Source organism: Phoca vitulina, unplaced genomic scaffold (genome assembly GCF_004348235.1).
Source record: "Phoca vitulina isolate PV1807 unplaced genomic scaffold, GSC_HSeal_1.0 scaffold8, whole genome shotgun sequence".
Taxonomy (NCBI): domain Eukaryota; kingdom Metazoa; phylum Chordata; class Mammalia; order Carnivora; family Phocidae; genus Phoca; species Phoca vitulina.
Genome location: NW_022589711.1, coordinates 42,097,446 through 42,122,883, shown reverse-complemented (window position 1 = coordinate 42,122,883; position 25,438 = coordinate 42,097,446). Strand labels below are relative to the sequence as shown.

The 25,438-nt window shown below is 35.1% G+C and overlaps 1 protein-coding gene across 2 annotated transcripts in view; it reads left to right on the top strand.

The window, feature by feature from the left end:
* Positions 1-25,438, top strand: part of GSK3B (glycogen synthase kinase 3 beta) — a 207,149-nt gene that overhangs the window by 165,293 nt on the left and 16,418 nt on the right. Inside the window, exons 9-11 of one of the 2 annotated variants that reach the window (XM_032406632.1) lie at positions 7,024-7,062; positions 9,756-9,942; positions 23,758-23,856. In XM_032406632.1, coding sequence (XP_032262523.1) covers positions 7,024-7,062; positions 9,756-9,942; positions 23,758-23,856 — 325 coding nt within the window. The remainder of the gene's footprint in view (positions 1-7,023; positions 7,063-9,755; positions 9,943-23,757; positions 23,857-25,438) is intronic. The other variant, XM_032406633.1, reaches the window with a different exon arrangement.

The following is a 25,438-nucleotide window of genomic DNA, read 5'->3' as shown; positions in this document are numbered from 1 at the left end:
TTGAATCTCGGTCAGAAGATACTTAGGGTCTCTCACCTGGCTCTAAATTCAGAGAACCCTAGGTGGCCTGTTGGGATTTAAAGGCTGAGTTGCAGTTTGAATCTAGTGAAGTTATTATAAGTTAAAGTGTTTATAAGTGATTTGTAGTATACTATGATTTCAGTCATGTTAAAGAAAAACAAAAAACAAAGACAATTCTGTATAACGAATAAATACAGGAAAATAGTCCAAAATGCTAACGGTAGTTTGGGTGAGAAGAGTGTAGGTGATTTTATTTTCTTTGTTTTGCGTTTCCATATTTTCATTAATAATCATGTCATTTTTATGAAGAAAGAAAAATAAAGCTCTTTTTGGTGTAATCTAAGTATTCCTCACATGCTACCCTTAAGGTAGAGTATCTGACCAATATAATACTGAAATAGAGGTCATGAAATTTTATTTAACAATCCCTATCATTTTTTTTTTTTTTTTTTTTTTTAATCAAGACTGCTACCAGTATTAGTGTGTGTCATATTCGGCATTTTCCCCCCTGGATTATATCTTTTCAAGTATTAGCCAGGATGGAATGTGAGGAATGGTGGATTATAATTAAAATGCAGTCAACAGAAGATTTGTGGTCAGTTTGTATGATTTACACCTTCCTTTGCTCATGTGATTTCCTGATGTTTTATATCTTACACTAATGCTCTTCAAACTTGAATAATCTATACAAAGCCCTTTTATTTGTTTGTTTTATTTAGGCTTCCATTCCTATTTCATGTGTAGAATGATGACTCCATTCTCCCACCTATTTTGTCTGTTCAAAGTACAGCAAACTCTTCATTTATATAGTGTGCCTTGACATAATTTGATTTTCACTTGGTACAAATGCATATATTATGTAATAAGCACACTTATGTTAATTTCTCAATAGTGTACACAATTAGGTTGATGTTGTTATGGTTGTAAACACAAAACCAAATTAAGACAAAAATTCCATGGCACTATTCTGTCATCTGGATGAATCTAAATGATCCAAAATATGCTTATATTGATTTTTAAAATAGGTTATTATTAAAATGAAAATACAAAATTTTAAATTTCTAGAGGGAACACAGTCCCTTCTCCCCTCTATTATGATAGCGGACGCCAACTTGAGAAGTGCTCTCTTATGCTAGGTAGCCAATGAAGTTTTTTTTTATTTTTTTTAAGAAATACATAATATTGTTCCCTAAAGAAAAGAGCTTCTTGCTCTTTGAGGGCAGGTAAACAAAGTCTGGAAACAAAAGCTGTTTTGCCTTTATTTTGGTCTTCTGATAGAACCCACTTTAGCCCCATTTCCTAAAGCTGTGGACATTTGAACCCTGCTTTTCTGTGCTGCAATGTAGTATAGCTGTATCCCCAAGGACTGGAAGCTGGTGTACTCAAAAATGTAGGCAGACGTAAAGATCAAGAGAGAAAATGTCTTCCATGGAAACATTGAGGTGAAGGGATTCAGACGTTTAGGAAAGATAGCAAACAGAGGAACTAAACAGTGAGATGAACCTAGTATGGTTTATGGCAAGAATCTTGAGAATTTAGAAATCCAGTAAGTTGCCCTTAACTATTACTTAATAGCCAGAGTAATCTAATTCATTGATAAAGCGCTTGTGGTTTAAGTAGGAAAGGAAATTGGTGCTAATGTTTTGAAACAGGGACCATTATTGGATTGGGGATAGGAGGATAAAGACCTCCTGCATTGGTGTACGCTGTAAACTTCAAAGAATAAAAAGCCAGAAAGAAAGCAAAACAAATGATGCAAAGGAAATTTAAGAATTAAGTAGAGATGGAGATTCGTTGGCAGAAGAGAGGAAGCTTAAATTCTGCATTTAGTATATGGAGGTATGGTTAAATAACAGTCTATTAGGTATGAAGTGAGGACCTAGTTTGAGTACTGCTTCTACTCTGTGTGCCTCAAGTTTTTTCTTTTGTAAGATAGCAATTAGCTATTGTCTTTTCTGATTTCTTTTGAAAATAGTAATATGCATATAAAGGAATATTTTATTTCAGTTCTAAATAAATATAAAGATCCTACCTCCAATATAGTCCTGTGATTTGTCCTTTCTATCTCCACTGCCCTGACTTTAGGCCATCGTCATATCATAGAATTTGTTAAAACAACCTCCTAACCAGTTTCCCTCTTTCAGTTTCACATCCTTTGTAATCCTCATTGCTCTCAAAGTTAGTTTTCTTAAAAGCACATGTAATACTGTGACTCCTACTTAAAAATCTTCTGTTTACTTATTGTCTTTAGGAAAATCTGACATAATATGCATATAAGGACAATGGTGATCATATGTGCCACTTTATGCTTGTTCAGTGTAATTATTAACTGAATGCCCCTTCACTCTCAAAAGTGTCCCATTTTGGATAACAGATTATATAGTCATTTTGGATAACAGAAACTTAATGTTTCTATCTTTTTTTTCCAGAGAAGCAAGAGGTTTACTTTTGTCCTGTTCCTAACCTTCCTAACCTCTGTTCCCCAGAGAAGCCATATATGCGTCTTTTACTAGTATCTTCTTTTCACACTTAGAATGATCTTCTCTGCTTACCAAATCTTAACCTTTCCTCAAGACCTCAAATCTTAGTTCTCCCATGAAATATTTTCTAATTATCTGAGCTCTCCATGATTAATTCCCACCACGTAACTCTTATAATACCTTCCAAGTCATGCCGTATGTATTATAGCAGTTCCTAATTTCTTTTTCATAGTGGTAATAATAAGATGGATATAAATTACTTCAAAATGTTTGTTACTAAGTTTTTGGCATACATAATAAGTTTATTTAATAGTTAAATGTCTATGGGATATGTGGGACCATAGATTATTATTTAAGTATCATAGAAAGCAGTATCCACAAGTCAGTCCTTACATACTCAATTTCTTAGAACACTGTCCACATACTTGAAAGTGAATGAATTTAGTTACTATTTACAACTAGCTAAGAGTAATCAGAAAATTGAGGTTGAGGTCATTTCAGCTGTTAAGGTACCAGACTAGACTGGACAGGTTATGTTTATTATTCTCTATGTTTAAAGCTAAACATAAAACCCTACTATACTTATTTTTTTTCCTACTAATTTTTTAAGACTTTATTTATAATCTTACCTTTTTTTCTGAGCCCTTCAATACAAGGTTTTTCACTTGATAAACTAACCTGTTTCAACTATACACATTTATAGTTTAAAAAATGCCTTTGGGGCACCTGGGTGGCTCAGTCGGTTGAACTTGGTTTCAGCTCAAGTGGTGATCTCATGGGTTGTAAGATGGAGCCCTGAGTTGGGCTCCGTGCTCAGCAAGGAGTCTGCTTGAAGATTCTCTCTCTTTCAAATAAACCTTTAAAAAAGCTTTTTTAAAAATTAAAAATGCCTTCAGAGGGGTCGAGAGAGCACAAAACAAAAATTGTCAGACTTCTTTTTTGCAGGTGAACTCTGTCAGCCTTTTCTGGTTTTGCTCACATGTACTCCAGAAAGCATAAAACTATGTTGGGACTTCTACTGGTTCCTAAGATTGTACTCATCTGTTTTTTGTTCTATTGCTTAGGTAAATTAGTTTCTATATTATTACTTAACATCCCTCTGCCCTGAACATTCTACTAATCCATTATCACTTGTCTCGTTAAATACACTATGTTCTCTACTGAATTTTCCACCTACATCTTTATTAGTGTTAAATAATCACTTTTCCTTGTCTAACATTTATTTTCCCATGTGAGTAGACTTCCTCACTTCTCTAGTTGTACTGGCTATACTCCCATTTCTTTGCTGGAAACTATGCACTTTAAAATCTAGCCACTAGGATGGCTAATCCCTATGTAGGAGGAATAGTATAAAAAAGAAAGAATACTAAGGCATAAGTTTCAAGATCACTTGTGGGGAGCAGAGGGATAGGGATGAGGGTGGATTAAAAAAGAAAGCAAAAGTCTGCTTTTAATATATCATTTGTTCCTTAAAACCCATATCTCCTATGTACCCAGCACTGTGCCAAATACTCAGATACTATAAAGGATGCAAAAGAAGTAAAATATATAACCCTTGTTTTTGGAAAAGCTTACAGGTGATATAACTTACTCAGTTGAAGCAAGTATCGAATAATATAACATACAACCATATACTTGATTGTGTGTTGTAGGTGTTCAAAAGTGTTTCACATACTGTAGGTATAAGTCACATCTCCAGTGAGGGTGGTGGAGTTAAAAAGGAAGCCAGCCTCCTTAAAGGTGATAGGACTAGGTGGGGTGGGCTGTTGAGGGAGGATTTAGATTTGCTTAGATGTTGGTAAGGCCAGGAATTATTGTAGCCTAGGGGACTGTCCCTTAAGATGAGGAGGTGTGGATGAAAAGAAAATGTTCCTGTATTCCTAAGAAGGTCAGTCTGACTATAGTAACTATTTTATGAACAATAAGAGATTAAACTGAGTAAGTGGACATTTGGTAAATCATACTTCTGTGTAAGCCTGCAGTACTATTTTATCAGTGAATGAAGTTAGAGGAAGAAATTACATTGCATAGTTAAATGCTGATATCAACACATATAATGTCTTATGTGTAATAGAGCTCAGGAAAACTCAGTAAGCCTTTTAATAAGTACAGATAAAATTTGTTGAATGCTGGCTCTGTTGTGGCTAAGGAAAGGATGTTTGTGTTTCTTATGAATTATGTACCACATATCAGCTCTTTAGTAGACTTAAGTTTTTGTAGCTACTTAACTTGGTTAATTAACATAACTATTCAACAAATCCATGGCATTGTCTCACTTTTAATCCTGTATTTAGGTTTACAAATTACAAATAATTTTAGATGATTAACAGATGACTTGAGAGCCAGCATTGGGGTTGCTCCTTTAGGAGTTCATGGTTTATCAGTTTTTAACATTGGGTCCTTGTGTATTGTGTGTATTGTATAACCAGAGAACAGTGTCTGTGTTGTACATTTATCACAGTGAAATCTAGGGAGGACTAGCTGTTCGGAACAGGCACAGCACTTGTTCCATGTTCTACTTAGATTATCATTGCCCATAGGCATTTCTACATTGCTCTGGTTGGCTCTTTAATACAGTAGAATTGTTGAGAGCTGATGCTGTGAGAATCAACCGTAGGCCTTGATATTGTATATATGACTGTTTATAAATGGTAATTTTAAAAGGCTTAAGATTCAGTGGTAACAGTTAGCTCCAGGTTGAAATTTGATATTTGATGGCAGAAAGTCTATCCTAGGCCATGTAGGGGAAAATTGCCTCTGTCATTTTTGAGTTATCCAAATGCAAATTTATTTTGAATAAGTCTTCATTTAAGGACTCATTTGCATTTGTTAAATACCATAGAGACTTTCTTTTTGAAAAATGAATTGTTTCTTTTAGTTTCTTCTATGGACTAGTATTTGTGGTGACAGTTTGTTTCAATTTAAGAAAATGAGTTGCTGCACAGGTGAGGTAGTATTTGAATCACTTAAAAGTTCATGTCAGTGTTTTGGTTCTTTTCAATTTTTCCTTTCTGTTCTCTTTCTTTCTTTTGTTTATTTATTTATTTATTGCTTTGTTCTGTTTTGTTTTATTTATTTACTTTTGTTTTTAGTTTTTACAGGGGGTGTTTTGGGCTCTTCATGGCCTTGCTAACATACTTGGCTGGCCATATTTAGTCTGCGCACTAATTGTTAGTTGGCCCAGTTGAGTCTTACTTTGTGCTCTCAGTTTTTTTAGTCTCGCTTTCTATTTTTGTCCACCTGATTGTGTTTTAGTTCACGAGAGATTTTTATTCTGATGGGCCGGATTTTAATCCGTGTACTAAATTTTAGTCTGCAGACTAAAAGTAATCCGCGGATTATTTATTTTGCAAAATATTAATTCCCCCACTGGAAACTATCCTAAAAGAATGTTAAATTCTCTTAGAATAGCCAAGGGAATTCACAGCTACTGGTGAGTTCTGCCATTTTTTGTTCTCAATACCTAGACATAATAGATCCTACTACCTCCCTTGCATATTTGGCTCCGTTGTGCCTAGGTGTTGGTGTACATTACTATGCATGTCACCTATAACTGTGACTGTCCCTTAGTTGTATTGTTTATTGTATATATTTTTTGTTTAGCTTTTGGTGGGTGAATTGGGCATATTTGCACATGAAACTGTGTTGAATTTGTAGTGCTCAAAGATGTAGGGTTTTTTTTTTTTCAGTGAGTTTTTCCAAAAAGGAGAAAGAATGTTCTATATTTATTTTTACTAAGTAATGGGTGCAAGGGTATGAGGGGGCAAAGCCCACAATAGAAAAAGTAAGTTATACCCGCACTCTTGAGGTGATATGTCATTTGCCTGAAGAATCCTAAAATAATGAGAATGTCAGCAAATATCTTTTAGCAGGGAAGTCAATCCAAAATGGAGAATAATCCGCGGTGGCCTGATCCTTCTTAGCTCACACAAATTGAAAATATCTGGCTTGAAATCTGTAGTAATATAAATTAAATCTATTTATTACTTTCCTCTCATCACTAATAATTAAGCAAAAAATGTTTATACTGTCTAACTGAAATATATTAATAGATAAAAATTAGCATATTGGGAACTGATGTCTTTAAAAGCAGGCTAATATGCCCCCTCCCAGCCATGTCAATGGATGATGAATCCAGGTCGTAGAAGACCAAACACTTTACTTTGGGAAGTTTACTTCTAGATTTCATTTTGATTTTAACTTTTTTTGGTTTTGTATTTTTTTAATAAACGCACTGGCATTGGAACATAATAAATTAAAATTAAAATGTTTCTTTATTGTGCCTCACCATTGCGCAATCAAAAAATTTTTTTGCATACACTGTGGTGAAATAATTTTTAAAACTTGGACTTGCTACTGTGGAGACTGATGTTTAAAGTTTATAACTGTATAAACATTTTCTATGTCCCCCCCCCCACACCATGGATTTCTTATAACACTGGATATATTTTTCCTTGCTGGACTATTCTCTTTTGGATTGACTTCCCCTGTTTGGATTATTTCACTGCATTATCATCTTTAGGATTCGTCAGGAACAGGACATTTCACCTCAGGAGTGCGGGTATGTACTTAATTTTTTTTTCCCAAAATTTCAGGGCAGATCTATAAAACTAGGGGGAAATCTTTTTTTTAGAAAGGTTAAACCATTATTCATTCTAGAAATGTAATAGTAAAAACAATGTAGGTAGCTGTGATTTTTTTTTTTTTCCATCCACTGTATGGGATAGGTTTTACTTAAGGTATATTAAGATTGTCAGTCTCCTGAGTGATTTATTAACATCTAGACCGAAGTTTAGGAACTGTGGGGTTTAGAAATTATTTTTATGAGAATAAATATTAACAAAGATGCACAGAACTAAAGGTTCTGAATGTTAAACAATTTAAGTAAGGAATAAAATGGCATTAGAAACTTCATTATTAAAAGCCATATTTCAGTTGTTATTGGTTTCCCTTTCTTTAGACACAAAGATAATTCAGAAGAGCTGTTTTCTAGTTTGGCCTGTAATTTTTTGAAGTAGAATGCTACCACACCCTATATTATGGTGACAAATCTGGGCTTTGACTCCACGTAATTTCCCACTTAACCTTAATCCATAGAGTACTAAACCAAGGCTTTGCTCATCAGGAATCTCTCAAAGTGTTTAAAATAACAGTGGTACTTTTTAAAAGGCAGATTAAGTCTTGATTTTAATATGGGCTCTTAGAGTGAATTCTTCTTTATTGTTTTTAACTCTTTGATTCCATGAGTTAGGATTCCCTGGCAAAATAGGCTAATACATGTCTTAGTACCAACATGGATGGTTACTTGTAGCCAGTAAGATACCAAATGAATGTGGATGATTTTTTTTTAATAATTAGAGATAAGCTTACAATACTGGTTTATTAATAGCTTTAATACAAAATCCTCATTAATGTAACATGAAATTTTTTCACTTAAAATACATTCACTGTCCAGCTACCCTACATTTGAATGTTGGCCGGAGATATTTATTTCTACTTTTGGTGGTACTTTTAATTCTACTTATGCACTCCCATATTGGTGCAAAAGCATTTTCCCTTAGACTAGCTAGCAAAATAAATCCATATGCTGTGAAATAAATACAAACAGCCCTCAGGGATAAAATAGGTCAGTAATGCTTAATATTTTTGTGAAAAATTTTCAGAGTTTTCCCACTGATTATTTTCTTTTACATTCGGAGTTTGATTATGGACCTGGCTAGGAAGCAAGAGAGGGAAAAATGACCGAGAACAGTGGAAGATCTAAACATTTCAAATAATACAATACCTAAGGTTTCCTTGACTGGGGTGAGTCGGATCACTCAAAAGAATAAAGATAAAGCAATTTTTGACCGTACAGAGGGTTTTCTAATACAGTCAAATAAATAAGGTCTTTGATGCTCTGAAATAAATTCCTGGGATCCTACCCAAACCAATTTCTCAATTTCCGTGGAAAATATCTTTATTAGTAATAAACTTTGTGTAAAAACTAAAGGAAAAAAAAAGGTTTTCACTGTAGAAAGTACTCTTATAGTCTCTTGAAAAGTAATGAGCTCTATAGTAGTAACTAGTTCTGCTACCTTCAGCCTAAGTGATAGTTAGATGTTACATGAGCCATTCTCATTAGGAAACCTTACTCCCAGGCTCCTCCATCCTCATCACAATCCACATGTCCTTCCCTCACTATTTCTCTCCCTTTATACACGTCTGCCTCTCTTTATATGTCTGTCCACTACCACAACCACACCTTCTGTTTGATTGTTTTCCCCCTATCAAGGGATATATGTTTCATTTTTCTTTAGTTTCAAAGGCTTTCTGTCTATCTATTTATGTTCATTTCTGTTTTTCCCCTTTCTGCTTTTATTCAACTGTCCTTAATTTAGAACAAAGTTATTTTCATAGTTTTATGTATCTATTTGGAGTTTTAAGACATAGATGTGTAGAAAGCTTTCTGTTCTTTTAAGCAAACTAATTTATTTGCATTTTGCTTCAACACAGCCTTCAGTTGACTTTTTCTGTGAGTTAATGTCTCTTAATGAAATGCACTTAATGAAAAGTACATTCCCGTCTCCCTAATTAAGACCCTAGAATATTCATTCAAATGAGGGTAATCTGGCCATGTGTGATAACAGCTTTTGTGATAACAGCTATTCTTTGAGAAAACAGTTTCAGACATTTTGTCAAATTCTGGGTATTCAAGAATTTCTTCAAATAAGATAGACTCTGTTTATTGAAGAGATAATACCAAATCATTAGCATTTCTAGACCTAAAGTAAATAGCTTTTCTTTTTCAAAAAATATTGCCAAATTTGAGTAGTGCTATTCATTAGTAACAATTGTTCTGCTAAAAATCACACACAAGAGGCAACCTTTTTCTTACTGCCACAGTAGTCAAAACTTTTTAAAAATTTTAATATTCTTCTAGTTGTGCTTGCCTCCAGAACTCAGCCTTTCTCTTGTGCCTATCATATCGTATTTTGTGTACATATTTAATTGTACTGCTTTATGATTAGCAAATGTAGATTTTTTTTAATTTCCCCTAGTTTTTTCTCTGAGCTTTTCTCATATAGTTTGTAATTTACTGTTCACCTCAGTGTGGTGAATCATATGCAGTTAACTCTTTTCATTCTAGAAGGTTCCTTTTGCAAATGCAACCATGTTGTTGTAAGTGGTGGGAATGAACTCATACTCAAAGGTAATTTGCTATGATTCTTACAATAAAGCATTAATTGTTCTTTGCCTTTTTTTGTACTGCAGGTCTTCCGACCCCGGACTCCACCGGAAGCAATTGCACTGTGTAGCCGTCTGCTGGAGTATACACCAACTGCCCGATTGACACCACTGGAAGCTTGTGCACATTCATTTTTTGATGAATTAAGGGACCCAAATGTCAAACTACCAAATGGGCGAGACACACCTGCACTCTTCAACTTCACCACTCAAGGTAATTCCAAACACTTAGTTCTGTTTTTTACCATTTCTGAGAAAGCTACGTATGTGTTTGAAGTGACATTCTTTTAGTTAAAATCTGTGTAGGACAAAAGTGGGCATATTAAGTACTTACACAGGTAGGAAACATCCTTTCTAACCACTTATTAGGCTACTACTTGTAAGGTTTTGAACAAAATAGTGGCAGATAAAATTTTTCCAGTAGACGTAGTTTCTCTCATTTTTGGCAGATTATAATAAATCTTGGCACATGAGAAGCTATAGAGATTTCACTATTAAGACTAATGTACAATTTAACTTTTAAATTTGTATTTGAAACTTAGAATGTTATGTGCATTTCTTGCTTCCCAAGGATTTATATCAAATTTTTTAAACCTGGAAATAAATTGGTGGCTATATTTGTATAAAGTCAGATATCTTATAAACAGAAGGAAAACTGGAATTCTAGAATTCTCTTTCTTAGAACTTATATAAGGGATGTAGGTAGAGAATTCTCTTGCCTTCTGGGGCTTGGCACCGTTGATGCTGCTCAGAAAATGTTGAGAGGAAAAACAGAGTTTGTGCACTGGTGGTTTCTAAAAGACCCAGGTAGAGTCATCATTTCTTAATCACTTGTGTGTCCACTTTTCTTTCCTCTCTGATTAAGACCCTAAGTGATTCATTTAATCAACTACACTGCCTTTGATGCTGTGATTTTCTTCATAAACTGAACATTAAAAGTGTACAATTTCCTAGAGATAAAATAAGCAATAAATAGTCAATTGATTGATTAGTCAGCTTAGTCAAACTTAAAAATATAGAAGGGAGATGGAGAGCTTTCTATGACCAGGAAATAGGTATAATTCCTTTATCCTAAGATGAATTTTCTTCCCATATTTAAACTTTTCTAAAATTCAAAGTGGGAAAATGCATTGCTTAAGCAGTAGATTTGGAAGACGTGAGTTGCTAGTAAAATAGACTTGGATGATTCCATTGACTATAATCTTAAGCAGTCAGTAACATGTAACTACTAGCAGTGCTGATATAGTCTTAAACTACATTCATAAAGGAAAAATGTTCAGATATCCTGGCATTAATTCTGACTAGGGCTGATCAGAAATCATTTGGAATGTTGTTTTAGGTCCTACGCCATTTTTAAGATGTTAATGAATGGCGGGTAGGGTATACAAAGGAACAGAATTGACTATAGATTCTGGAAAAGTGAAGACTTAAGGAACTTTTCAGAACAGTCTAAAAATACCTCATAGATTATCTTCTAAAGAAAGGTGTAGACCTGTGTTCTTTCTCCTGATTATAAAATTGAAAATAGTAGTAGCAGAAAATTAGAAAACAGTACATATTTGAGTTTATTATACAAACATCAGCCCCTGGCATAGATAGAGACTAAATAAAATTGATGAATCAATGAAGTTTTCAGTTGTTTAACAGTGGAACAAGTTTTTTTTGTTTGTTTGTTTTCCAAAATACCCATCTTTATATCAGGAAAAAGCTGGATGATGTCAAATGTTATAGATAAGATTATTACAATTTGGCTATACTTCTAGAGCAAAGATTCTATGATTTTGTGTCATTAAGAAAGTAAGTTTTATTTTCAATTTTTACTGCTTTGTTTTAATCAAGAGTCGTACATATATATTAAGGAAAATGTTGAAAATGCAAAAGAAGTATAGAGAAAATTAAAATCACAGTCCCCAAATAATCACTTTTAGCATTCGAATTAGTCACTATAAGATTTTATAGTGTAGCTCTTTTCAATCTTTTCTCTAATGCATATACTGATAATCCCTGAATATAAAGTGATACTCTACTCTCCCATTAAGAATATCCCAAAAAGGTTTCTTTTGGTTAACTCAAATGTATTTAAAATTATGCATTATATAAAATCAATATTTATTCAGGAACTTTACTTTTTTACCTCTCAAGTTTCATAAAACAATTTTATTAATACTTTTTTTTAAAGATTTTATTTATTTGACAGAGAGAACAAGTAGGCAGAGAGGCAGGCAGAGGGAGAGGGAGCGCTAAGCAGGGAACCCGATGTGGGGCTCGATCCCACGACCCTGGGATCATGACATGAGCCGAAAGCAGCCGCTTTAACCAACTGAGCCACCCAGGCGGCTTTTACATCTGTGTCTTTGTCATCAGTAGAGCTGCATTTTGAAGTATCATAAATTTTTTGATATGAAGCAGTTTTTGAATCTGTATGAGGCCACTACTGGAAATTCTATAAGTATCCATTTTCATAAGTTGTTTTATTTTGTTTTTGTACTGTAGATAGCTGTTTATTATCTGTACATATAACTATCTGCTGGGTTGCTTTTTAAAGTGGTCTCTAAAAGGCTCTGTATACAATGACATGCAGCACTTGCAACTGTGGAATCTTGGCATCAGAAAGTACTAAGTTAATGTTAAATTTATTTGTCTCCTTTTTTTTTTTTTAAAACCAGTTCTGTCAGGTGAACTTAGAGTTTCCCAAACCAGCATTGATTATGGTTTTATTCACACTAAATATCTTCTCCAAAAAGTACTTTGTTTCTCAAAATACATGAATCAAGGAAGCCTTTTGTCAAGTAAGCAACTTGATAGAACCCCAAACACAACAAGATATTTATGATGGATACATTTTGGAGAATAATTCTTATATTCAGACATATTAGGTACATACTCTATAATGCACTTGTATGTGTTGATCAAAATTGAGATATTACTTAAACATTATATTTAATCAGATTTAAAAATCCAGGATTCTGTTTCACTGTCCATATGTACCATTTTTGAAATAACTACATGTGATTCTTTGGTCACTGGCTGATAATTTTTCATTATTACTAAAGAAAATAAAATTTTAAAACAACTAAATTTGTTTTTCTATGAATTTCTAAGCTTTTTTGAAAACAGATAAAATTCAGATAAGATGAGCCATTTTAAAGTAAACAATTCAATTTACTTTATTTAGTATATTCACAGTGTTGTACAACTGCCACCTAAATCAAGTTCCAAAACATTTTCATTGATCCTAAAGAAAACTCCATACCCATTAAGCAGTCAGTCCCATTAACTACTCCAACCCTTGGCAACCACCAATGTGCTTCCTGCTTCTGGACTTACCTATTCTGGATATTTTATATAAATGAAATAATATATTATGTGACCTTTTGTGTATGGCTTCTTTCACTTAGCATAACGTTTTCAAGGTTCGTCCATGTTGTAGCAGTGTACTAGTATTTTATTCCTTTTTATGGCTGAATAATATTCTATTGTATTATGTCTTAATCAGTACAGGCTGCTATAACAAAACACCAGAGACTATGTGGCTTAACAACAAACATTCATTTATCAGAGTTCTGGAGGCTAGGAAGTTCAAGATCAAGATGCTCGTAGATTTGATCTCTGATGAGGGCCTACTTCCTGGTTTGCAAATGGCTACTTTCTTACTGTATCCTCATATGGTAGAAAGAGATTACCTCTCTTGTTTCTCTTATAGGGCCACTAATCCCATTCATGTCAGTTCTACCCTCATGACCTTATTACCTCTTAAGGGCCCATTTCCAAATACTATTACATTGGGGAGTAGGGCTTAAGCATATGAATTTTAGGGGGACACAGACATTCAATCCATAGTGTATGGATACACCACATTTTTGTTTATCCATCATCTATTGATGGATATTTGGTTTGTTTATACCTTTTGGCTATTGTGAATAGTGCTGCTAGGAGCATTTGTTTACAAGTATTTGTTTGAATACTTGTTTTTAATTCTTTTAGGTATTGCTGAGTCATGTGGTAATTCTATGTTTAACATTTTGAGGAACTGCCAAACTATTTTCCACAGTGGTTTGCATGTCTTACGTTCTCACCAGCAATGTACCAGAGTTCCAACTTCTCCACATCCTCACCAATACTTATTTTCCTCTCTTTTTTTTTTTAATAGCCATCCTAGTGGATGTGAAGTGGTTTTTCATTGTGCATTGTTGTCCTGAGTTTGTTGCAATATAATGAATCACGACCTGGTAAATGCTATTTACCTGTTCTCTAATAAATTACGCTCATAAAACAAATGGACATGAAAATAAATTGGCTTAGATTTTAGAATATGGTCTTGAAAATATTGGAAAGACTTTTATGAACAGGCAGTTTTTATATTGTAAACTAATAGACTCAACTAACTTTAACGTCCTTAAAAGTCTCTAAAGTTTTTTTAACTTCAGCTTTGACATATGCCTTTTAAAGTAAAGGCTCAATTTGAAGAAGAATAAATAATTTGGTTCAAACTTTATTTATACATGTGTGATATTTACAAGTTTTTAAAAAGGTATGAAGATTGTTTTATTTTAACATTTCAAATTGTTATATTTGCCCAGAATATGAAACATAACTATGGTTCTCTGTATGTCTGCATGTACATATATATATCTTTGAGGATTTAAAGAATATGTGTATATTTGGATGTGGTGTGTGTAGATGTAGTATGCAATCTCTACAGCTCCCAAGTATTTCTGTGACTCACTGCATATCAGTGAAAAGGATGTACATGAGTCTTTGTATCTATTCAAATGAACTCTGTAATTATGTCCTTGAAATTATTTTCCATAAAACTAAATGTATTAAATTGAAAGTACCATCATTTTGAGATATGGCCCTTCTTTTTTAAGCGTTAAAATGCCTATCCTTGCAGCCATTCTGAAACTGAGCTGTAATCACCAGTAGTATTTTCTCCCTTTCCTTCTACATCAGTATTACACTTGAACAGTGTTTCTGTATAAGGACACAGCTGCCCGGGAAAGAAGTGTTATTTGATGTTATATTTGATCCTCTGTATTCTAATTTTGGATCAGTGCTTCGAATGATGATCTTGTTTACCAAGGCAAAGATGTAACTGTTGTGCAGATGCAACTTCAAAGCACATATTATTTAATAGCGATTAATGAATGATCAGAATAACTCTGGATAATACAAGAGCTTGAAAAAAGGAGAATCAATCACCTAATTGGTTGTATAGCTAGAGAGAGTCCAGAGATAGGAAACACTAAGGGTGGGAGGGTGTTAGTGAAGTTCTGCTGTAAAACCCTCCTCCATCCTCACAAATTTTCATGAAGTCTGTGCTAATTCCCCCAAATGAAATAAAGATAAATCCTTGTCTGCATGTAGTAGGTGTTCAATGAATGTTTGAGTGACACATGCCACTTTTAAGTAAACACAGTATTGATTCATGCAACCAATATTTATTAGACATTTCTAATGTTCCTTCTAGTTGCTGTTAGTGTTGGGCTTTTTTTTTTTGAAGAGAGAGAGAGACAGAGATAATGAGAGAGCACAAGCCAGGAGGAGAAGGAGAAGCAGGCTCACCACTGAGCAGAGAGCCCGACACAGGGCTCGACCCCGGGACCCTGGGATCATGATCTGAGCCAAAGGCAGATGCTTAACTGACTAAGCCACCCAGGCACCCCTAGTGTTGTTTTAATTAGTCAGGTAAACCTACCCTTTCTATGAAGATTAAACATTTGAGTAAAACACAGGTTTATATTAAAGTAAAGCTTTAACAACAAAGCTAACTGCACTTTGATGTTTATTACTATGCCATGAGTAATTAGCTATAAATGATAATTAGTATTATACTCATATAATTAAAACAAGTATTTCTGGGCCCCTGGGTGGCTCAGTCGTTAAGTGTCTGCCTTCGGCTCAGGTCATGGTCCCAGGGTCCTGGGATCGAGTCCCACATCGGGCTCCCTGCTTGGCAGGAAGCCTGCTTCTCCTCCCACTCCCCCTGCTTGTGTTCCCTCTCTCACTGTGTCTCAGACAAATTAAAAAATCTGTAAAAAAAATAAAACAAGTGTTTCTGTGATCAGCTAGAGGAGGAAGAGAGATGAACAGATATGGGACAGAAAACTTGGGAGATCCTTTTGACCTCCTGGGTCTACAAGTCAGATTATCAGATGTCTCATTTTTCTGGCACTGGGGCTTCATTGTTCTGGGACCCCCTGACTGATACTCTCTGCATCTAGACATTGGAAACCTGGACAGACCTTTGGCACACCCTCTTTTCCTTCGGTCATTGTATCTCAAAGATGGGACATAACTGAATCAGACCTTAGGAAGCAGGTGGAATCAGGAAATTCCAACAGGGATCATTATTTTCTTTATTCACCAATTCCTTGCCTATTCCAAGGCTGGAATATATTGGGAAATAGGTTGCTTTGTATGTTTAAATGTGAGTCTCCTGTTAATCCCACCACACATCCCCAATACCAATTTTCTACCTAAATTGTATGAAATTTTACCAAGTAAAGTTATTTTAGCAAACATTTTCCCCCGAGGGCATAGGACAAGTTGGGGGTTGAGCAAAGATGTGTAAAGATTATCAAACAATTAGTATGATTTAGTTTGAAGAGTTTACTGTTTTACTACTTAGCTGGGTTATCTGAGAGATTGATAGCTTTGTGGGGAGATATAGAGGAGTGGTGGCTTATTGGCTGGGCCAGAAGAAGGGAGAACTGCTTAAATGAGAGTTAAAATAGGATATTTGGGGCTGCCAGAGAGCACCATGCAAACTCAGGCAAATTGGATGTCTTGGGGTCAAGGGGCAAGAGTACCTGCACATGAGGAAAGCAGATGAAATAGCAAAGAGGTTCCAGAAAGCAAGTGGAAAAAAGGACAAAAATAGAAAAAACAAAAAAATAGGGAAAAAGGGTGCCTGGGTGGTGCAGTTGTTTAAGTATCTGACTCTCGGTTTCAGCTCAGGTCATGATCTCAGGGTCCTGGGATCCAGCCCCGAGTTGGGGCTCTGAACTTAGCATGGAGTCTGCTTGAGATTCTCCCTCTCCCTCTGCCCCTCCAGCTTGTGCTGTCTCTCTCTTAAATAAATAAATAAAATCTTTAAAAAAAAGAAGAAATAGGAAAAGGATCAGAGAGATTTTAAAAAGAGTGTAGCCATATGTTACAGAATGGGAAGTGATAAAAATGGAATTGCAAATAAGTTGGGGATGAACAATACAAGCAAGTGTTCTAGAATCCCAGTTCATCAAAGGGTTATACTTCTTCATTTGAAAGCAGTAGATTACTTATTTATAAAATTCATTGTATGGAATTAAAAAATTTTTTAATTACTGTAAATCATTATTTATCATCATTAGGAGGTTCCCTAATCTTTGTAGCAATGAATTTTAAACCAATATTCCTGTTATAGAATAGTGATACACATAAATATGGTCAGCCACCTGCTTATCTGCCTTTCTATGTCCTGGGCATTTTCTTTTAGCCTGCCTATCCTCAGCTACATCTAAAATGGCCACAGTAGGGGCGCCTGAGAGGCACAGTAGGTTAAACATCCGACTCTTGATTTCGGCTCAGGTCGTGATCTCAGGGTCATGAGATTGACTCCACATCAGGCTTTGCGCTAAGTGTGGAGTCCGCTTGAGATTTTCTTTCCCTCTCCCTCTGTTCCTCCCACTCATGCTCATTCTCTCTCTCTCTCTCTCTCTCTAAAATAAGTAAATCTTTAAAAATTAATTAATTAATTAAATAGCTACTACAGCATTTCAGCGACCTGAGGTGATGATTCTTCCCATATTATTCTCAAATTACTGTACACCCTGAGTTGGGGTTTTTTGGTTTAGACTTATTATAATTTATAATAGCAAGGATAAATTTACATAAGATAGAAACTCTTGATTTATATGTAGGATATGAATCAAATCACAAAGTGAAACTCATAAACTGTTCTAATTTGCAGTACCCCTCTACTTTTTTCAAAAAAAACTGAACTGTAAACTTTTTATGTGGTTATCCCTGTTCCCTATTGCGTGTTCTTTTGAGTGAAAATGACTATAAAAGGCCTTTATAGAACAACGGACTTGAGGAAATTTGGTTTTAAATAAGTGGATTATTCTGGTAAATAAATAAGAAATAGAGTTGTTCATACTTTTATCAAGGGAGTTGATGTCAAAATTATTCTTTAATATTTCATAAATAATCTAGAAGAGTAAATTTTCGAGATAAGCAAGTTGTACTCTTCTAGGTATTAAAATGCTAAACCAGTGGAAATACACTACAGGGAGAACTTGAGAAAATTCTTGAGTGCACTGAAAGGAGGCAGATAAGTCTCTTAATTCAGGTAGCTGAGGAACTAATAACAAAAATGTTGACTGTATTCAAGATTTTAGGATCTAAATTATTAATTATTTATGAGAATTAATTATCATTTTTCCCTGAGATGATTTTGTCCACTCTGTTTCTTTGACCATACTACTGGGAAGAATGTGGAATGTATAGAAACAAACAATCAAAAACTAGTATCTTAAAGTTCTTTGTGTGGTTTAGACAGATATACTTCCAAGAAGACCAGAACACTGGTAGTATATGATATATAACCAAGGCAATAAATATATGCAGTATTGCAGATGAAAGGAGGTAAGTCAGACCTAAAGTCTGGTTCTCAGTCTTTAACTAGTTGTAGACGTTGACCAAGGTACTATCTCTTAGTTTCCTCACTTAAAAAAAAGTTGAAGTAAAGAATATTCAAGGACACTTTCAGCTCCCAAATGCTGATTATAAAAATGAATTGAATTCAGAAAGACGAAGGAGGGAGGAAAGGAAAGGAAAGGACTGAGGGAGCTAAACACCACGATAGGGTGAGAATATGTAAAATCATGGTATAAATGGATACAGAAAACACAGACTCACTTTCCCAGGATTCAAAATATTAGTATTATTTTTAGATGCCTCAAAAGGTTATTAGCTAAAGTAATTCATAGTAATGCTACATTTATTATACTCCATCAAGAATGGAATTGAGAATGTAAGATTTTTAGGTTATTAAGGTCTATTCTTTTTAATCCCCAGAACTTTTAAAATACTAGCATTTTGCTAGATACCTTTCAAAATATATCACTTCTATAAATGTAGTATACTAAATGCATTCAGACATTTTTGGGTGACTGGTATAAACTGCGGTGCTCCCTCTTGGGCAGTTCCAAGGCAAAGTAGTCATGGATATTATGTAGTCCTCACATTAAACATCATTAATATCACCAAGAAACAGTGAGCCTTGTAATTATTTGTTTACTATTTGTCTGATCTTCTAATTAATTTATTTGTTTAATTTTAGGATTTAGTTAGAAACTTGGTCAGGGATTTTCTGGGCACTTTGAAATTGTTAGGAGAGGAGAGGAGCCGTTATGATACGGTTGTTTATCTAAAAAAAAAAAATCTAAATAAGCAACATTAGAATTCAGTAATGTGTGAGATCAAGTTGCATATCCCAGCATTTGAATTATTGCTCAAAAAAAGTACACAAATGGGCATGCCATTGTGAAAATCGTCTAAACCTTTCTGTAGAGAAATACCACTTTATATAGACAGCCACAGGCAATTTTCATATATAGATAGGAGGCCTGATACACATGTGAAGACCTCAAACTAATTGTAGAAGAAAAAGTAAGTCTGCCTCTTTTAGTGACTCCTTTCTGGAGATCTGCAGGGTCAGTTTCAAAGCTAATGAAGAAGATAACTTTCTACCTGATGACTGGGTATTTTATTACATCACTGTTAAGAGAAGATCTGGTAAACAAAGGGATTGATTTCTTCCCTCTAGTTAACACATTGATTGCTTCTCTCAGCTTTCCCACTATCCACAGTTTGAACAAACATGTATGCCCTACATAGCCACTGACCCACTGCTTCCTCTCCTCCCCCCAAAAAACCAGGAAGGTTTCTTATCTACCTCTTATCATTAAATTTTGGACTCATCTATTTGGAAGAATAGAAACTTTAAGGAGTACTTAAGGTTTTGTCAACTAGATTTATGTTTTGTTTTAATATTTTAAAAGATTGTTTTATCAGGTAGTCAGGTATGGTTAAATTTATTGTTTATCTTTTCATGGGAATGTTTCTTCTTTCGTTTGCATTATACACCACAGTGCAGCAAAATTCAGTTAAATGAATTTGGTCTGCCTTTTGGTTGATTGATATCTATCTTGGTTTTATGTATGTATGTATGTATTTATTTAAAGATTTTCTTTATTTATTTGACAGAGACACAGCAAGAGAGGGAACACAAGCAGGGGGAGTGGGAGAGGGAGAAGCGGGCTTCCCGCCGAGCAGGGAGCCCAGTGCAGGGCTCGATCCCAGGACCCTGGGCTCATGACCTGAGCCGAAGGCAGACGCTTAACCGACTGAGCCACCCAGGCGTCCCTATCTTGGTTTTATTGATAACTATTTTTAAATTCATTTGGCTTTTCTTTAAATTGTCCATTAAAATGTTTGGTTATGGAACACATAATGACTGATACCCTATCAAAAGATTCTTGATATTCCCTGATAAACTACTATGTGGTTTTTGATGGCACAGTTTCATGGCATCTGCGGTTGGTTAAAGAAACTTTTACCATTGTTAACTTTTCTAAAACCTTCTGAACCTGTTGCCATGTTATTTTGAGCCACGTCTCTGCGATAACATGGTCTGTCTTATTCTTCCTACCTCTTTTCCAAAGCTAGCCCCACTTCAGTATTATGGACCTCATTGTTCCCTTAATTATCTTCCTACTCTCAAGCCTAGCACACATATTTATTCCATAAATATTAGCTTGCTTTTTATTTTTAGGCTCATTTATACTCCTTATTCTTTGTCTTCAAGAATACATGCACTCTCCCTGATCCTGTAAGGTTCTTTTGCTCTGCTGTTCCTGTCCTCTAAAATACAGTCCTTTTTTACATTCTTGTACCCACCCTGCAGTTTGTATCCACACTCATTGTCTCAATTTCCTTACTACTCACTGTCATGGATAGACAGGAAGACTGGGAGTGGGTAGTACTTATCATGAGCAAAAAATCATTTCAACCATTTTGTGCCAGCCCCATAGAAGTGCCCATAATCTGTCCCCACAAAAGGGACAGACTTTAGTGTAGAGAACAGGACTATAGCAAAAGTATAAGGAGGCTTCCTCTTTTCACATAGGCAAAAGTTACGACAACAATGTCTCTGAAGTAGAGGAAAGCTAATAGATGGAAAGCAGTGGATCTCAAAGAATTCCTATAATTAAGGAAGAGAAGGACAGTGAGTTACAGAGGTTGGGGGGTTTTAGAATTTCCTAACTTTTAGAATGTTAGATTCAAACAAATTTGCAAAAGCTCTCCCCTCCACCCAAAGGCTACTCATTGACTCTAGGTTAAGAATCTAGTCCTTTTAGTTATTTTGTGGACTTTACTTACTCTCCTCTTTGTCTTTGGATATGGTAAAACCTCCAGGATCCCATAGCTTCTCCTTTTCTTGCCTCTTATTTTCTTCACTTTTCTCCTTCTTTCCTTTCATTAGTTACCCCTCTCTCCCTACCCACAGACCAAAATGGCTGTCTCCTCCCTAAGTAAAAAGAGGTTGCTTATTTTCAAACCCTGCGCTTGTGTTTGTGTGTGTGTGTGTGACATAAAACCACCATGCCCCCTCAACTGGGCATACAGATACACAGAAAGATGGGTGATGTAATAAAAGAGAGTAAATGAATGGGAGAAAGTGGGCAGCGTGGGCCAGAAGTAAAGTGACGATATTGAGTTTATTTTAAAGATTATCTTAAAAATGGCTTTGTCAAAATGCCTTATCTTAAAATCTCTGGTCATCTTTTCCTTTTTAGATTTTCTTTTAGATGTTGGGCACTTGGTCGTAGAGATCTTTTAATTTAAAAGTGCTCCTATCCTGAATAGGTTGAATGCCTTTCTTGCTAGCTTATTTGTGTAGTTGTCCTTCCATTTTCAATTTCTGTTGATCAAAGACAGTTATTGTTTTCTCTGTCCTGGGACCTACTAACATACTGTTTCTTGCTCAGTATTGATAGATGGATGGGAGTATGGATGGGTGGATGGACGGATGGATTTTAAAGAAGCCTTTCTATTTTAGCAGATTTTAATTGTAATCGGGATGACAAATCTTCCTTTTAGGTTAATTAAGAGTAACTACCACATCGATTAATTTTTATTCTAGAACCATAGAGTCATCAGCCATGGTAATTGGGATTCTCTTGCTTTCCTAGGTATAAGATTATGGGTTGAAATCGGACTAATGTAAAATAAAACAACCTAGGATCTTCCTGTTCCTCAGTGAGAACCAGTATAGCTACTAAAGCTGATATTGAGAAAACAGCATCTCTTCAAACCTGATCAGTAGGACAGTGGTTTTCCAACTGTCTTCCACCTGTTAATTTGAGGAGCTGCCCTCCATCTTCTCACTTAAGGGGAAAAGATAATGAATAGTCTTCTCTCAGTTTTAGGCTTTTGCTCCCATTCATTTCAGCTTGTTGGTTTTTGGTTTTTGTTTTTTAACCAGAATCTGGTATCATTTAGTACAAAATTTAGATATTTAGGTGCCAATTTGAATAAGTCAATAATGGGGCTTTGCAACAGAAAACATTTTTATTTTTTTAATTTGTTTTTAAAGATTTTATTTATTTATTTGAGAGAGTGTGGGAGGAGCAGACTCCATGCTGAGTGTGGAGCCCAACACAGGGCTCAATCTCACAACCCTGAGATCATGACCTGAGTTGGACACTTAACGGACTGAGTCACCCAAGCACCCCCAGAAAACATTTTAAACTATAATATTAAAACACTGTTTACCTTGCTAGGGGCTGGTGGGAAGGATGAATGGGGAGTGACTGCTGAAAGGTTTCCCTTTGAGTAATGACAGTGCTTTGAAACTAGACAGAGGTGTGGATGGTTGTACAACATTGTGAATGTATGAAATGCCACTGAACTATGCACTTTAAAATGGTTAATTTTATGTTATGCAAATTTACTTTAAGATTGTACTATTTCTTAATTTTTTTTATTCCATGCCATATCTGTGAATTGTCAAAATGTATGCTTTAGTTCAGAGAATAATGTCTTCCTGTAGCTAGTATGGTTGTATAATTATCCCTTCAAATTACAACACTTATTAGAATGAAAATGAACAGTCACTGGGTAAATGCTCGAATAACAAGAATTAACCAGGGTTATCGCCACAAGACCAGGAGAACGGTCACATTACATAAAGCTAACACCAGATACTTGTATGTAAAAGCTCACCACACTCCTTGCTATCTGTCTACGTCATTAGATCCAATATCATCTTAAATTATTTCTTAAGGCTTGTATATAGAACTGGATTCTTTGAAGAAAGCCACTCTATAGAATTGACAGAAACTTCCACATGCAGGTAAAAACTAACAAAGTAACAATCTTACTGAGTTAAAAAGTAAAATAGAATGGAATAAAAGCATTCTTATTTTTAATAAAGCGACGAAACTTCAACAGTTCGGTAGGCTGGTCCATGCGTGCAGTGGTGCATACATACACATACACACACAGACATTAGTCCTATTCTCTTTTCTATGACTCTATCACTCTCAATTCCTGTAGTCAAATATTGTTAGAGTAATATGGGAAAACCTAGTATATTTAAGTTAATGAAAGATGGAAATATATCTTTTTAAGTTGATTACTAGCTCATTTAGTTTTAGATGTAGGTTTATCATGTCTTTTTTTTCTTTTAAGCCAGTGTTTTAAAGTATTTTATGTTTATTGTTACCAATAAAAGTAGTTTCACATACAAAGTTAAGAATGGGCTCTAAGGGCGTCTGGGTGGCTCAGATGGTTAAGTGTCTGCCTTCGGCTCAGGTCGTGATCCCAGGGTCCTGGGATCAAGTCCCTCATCGGGCTCCCTGCTCCTTGGGAGCCTGCTTCTCCCTCTGCCTCTCTCTCTCTGTCTCTCATGAATAAATAAATAAAATCTTAAAAAAAAAAAAAAGAATGGGCTCTAATATGTGTCTTACCTTTTCTTTAGAACTGTCAAGTAATCCACCTCTAGCTACCATCCTTATTCCTCCTCATGCTCGGATTCAAGCAGCTGCTTCAACCCCTACAAATGCCACAGCAGCCTCAGGTGAGAACATAAGTCTCTTGTCTAAAAACATTCTATTTTTTTAAAAAGATATGATTACCTCCATTTTATTTCATGTGATGCATGTGAACATTTAATACCCTCCAAGTATCAAACACATAGCACAGCCAAATGAATAAATGTGAATAAAATGTTGTTTTATTTCCAAAAAGCACAAAAGGACCCCATATATACTTTATATATAAATTGTAAATATCTTATTATAATGTTAAATTCTGTCATCTTAGTTACCTTTAAAGTCATGCTTTCTCTATAATTTCTTGATAAATATACATCAGACAAGATGCCTGTAGCAGAAAGTAATCTGTACAAATGTAATATTATTGAAGATAACTTACTTTAGTTTCGTCATTCTGAGTGTAAATTATATTTGTATACTGGAGAGGCAAACTTTCAAGAAGTATAAAATACAGATTGGTGTAATTTAATCATTTGAAAGGACTAAAACTGTAATGCAAATACATTTAAGATTTAGATCAGAATATGACTAGATCTTGTCTATCTTTAAAAAAAAAAAAAATGCCTTCATGGTCTCCCAGGTTAGAGCTCTGGTATACTGCTGGTCTCTTAGCCAGTTAATGGGGCCTGATTTAGTGAGAATTGCAGATATTCTGAAAATATCCAACCTTTGAATGAATTTAAAAGTTCTTCAAAGAATGGCTGGATGCTATTTAAAATCAAGTTAGAAATATAATAGCACAATTGGGCTCAGAATTTGGTACCCTTTTTTATCCTCCTCTAAAAAGCAGATGTCAGAAGCTGACTCCGTTTTCATTAAATCATCTATTAACATTGAACTGAGTTGGATCAGACTTATTTTTGCCTAAGGGCACTGATGCTGCAGGAGATCAAATCTTTCATTATTAGTTCTTGGAATTCCACAGTAAGGTCATAATCCATCTCCTGTTGTCCGACGCACAGTTGTTTGTTCCTGTGCAAAGATTTTTTAGAACGTTGCTAATAAAGATGTCCTTGTCCTACCTTCGTTCCAGAAAAAGTCTGGAAAGAATGGTTTCTTTCTAGTTCTAGTTCCATCAACACATGCTACTTTGAGAAAGTCATTTGAACTTTATTGGTTTTAGTAATGTCTTACTAGTTTTCTCCATCTGTAAATGAGTGGCATTGCTCTCCTAGAATAATGTTGTAAAAATCAAATGTGCTGAACTGTGCTTTAAATTTTTTAAATATAAGATTTTTAAAACTATGACCAATTTATTTAGAAGGAAGATAGAATTGCTTACGTGAGCTATTAATAAACCTAATAGGGGCGCCTGGGTGGCTCAGTCGTTAAGCGTCTGCCTTCGGCTCAGGTCATGATCCCAGGGTCCTGGGATCGAGCCCCGCATCGGGCTCCCTGCTCCGCGGGAAGCCTGCTTCTCCCTCTCCCACTCCCCCTGCTTGTGTTCCCTCTCTCGCTGTGTCTCTCTCTGTCAAATAAATAAATAAAATTTAAAAAAATAAAAATAAAAATAAACCTAATAAATCCCTAACCCAAGTTAGATTTTAGATTACGTTGATTGTTCAAAGCATGAAATAGCCCCTAACCCTGAACTAATGCAGTTAC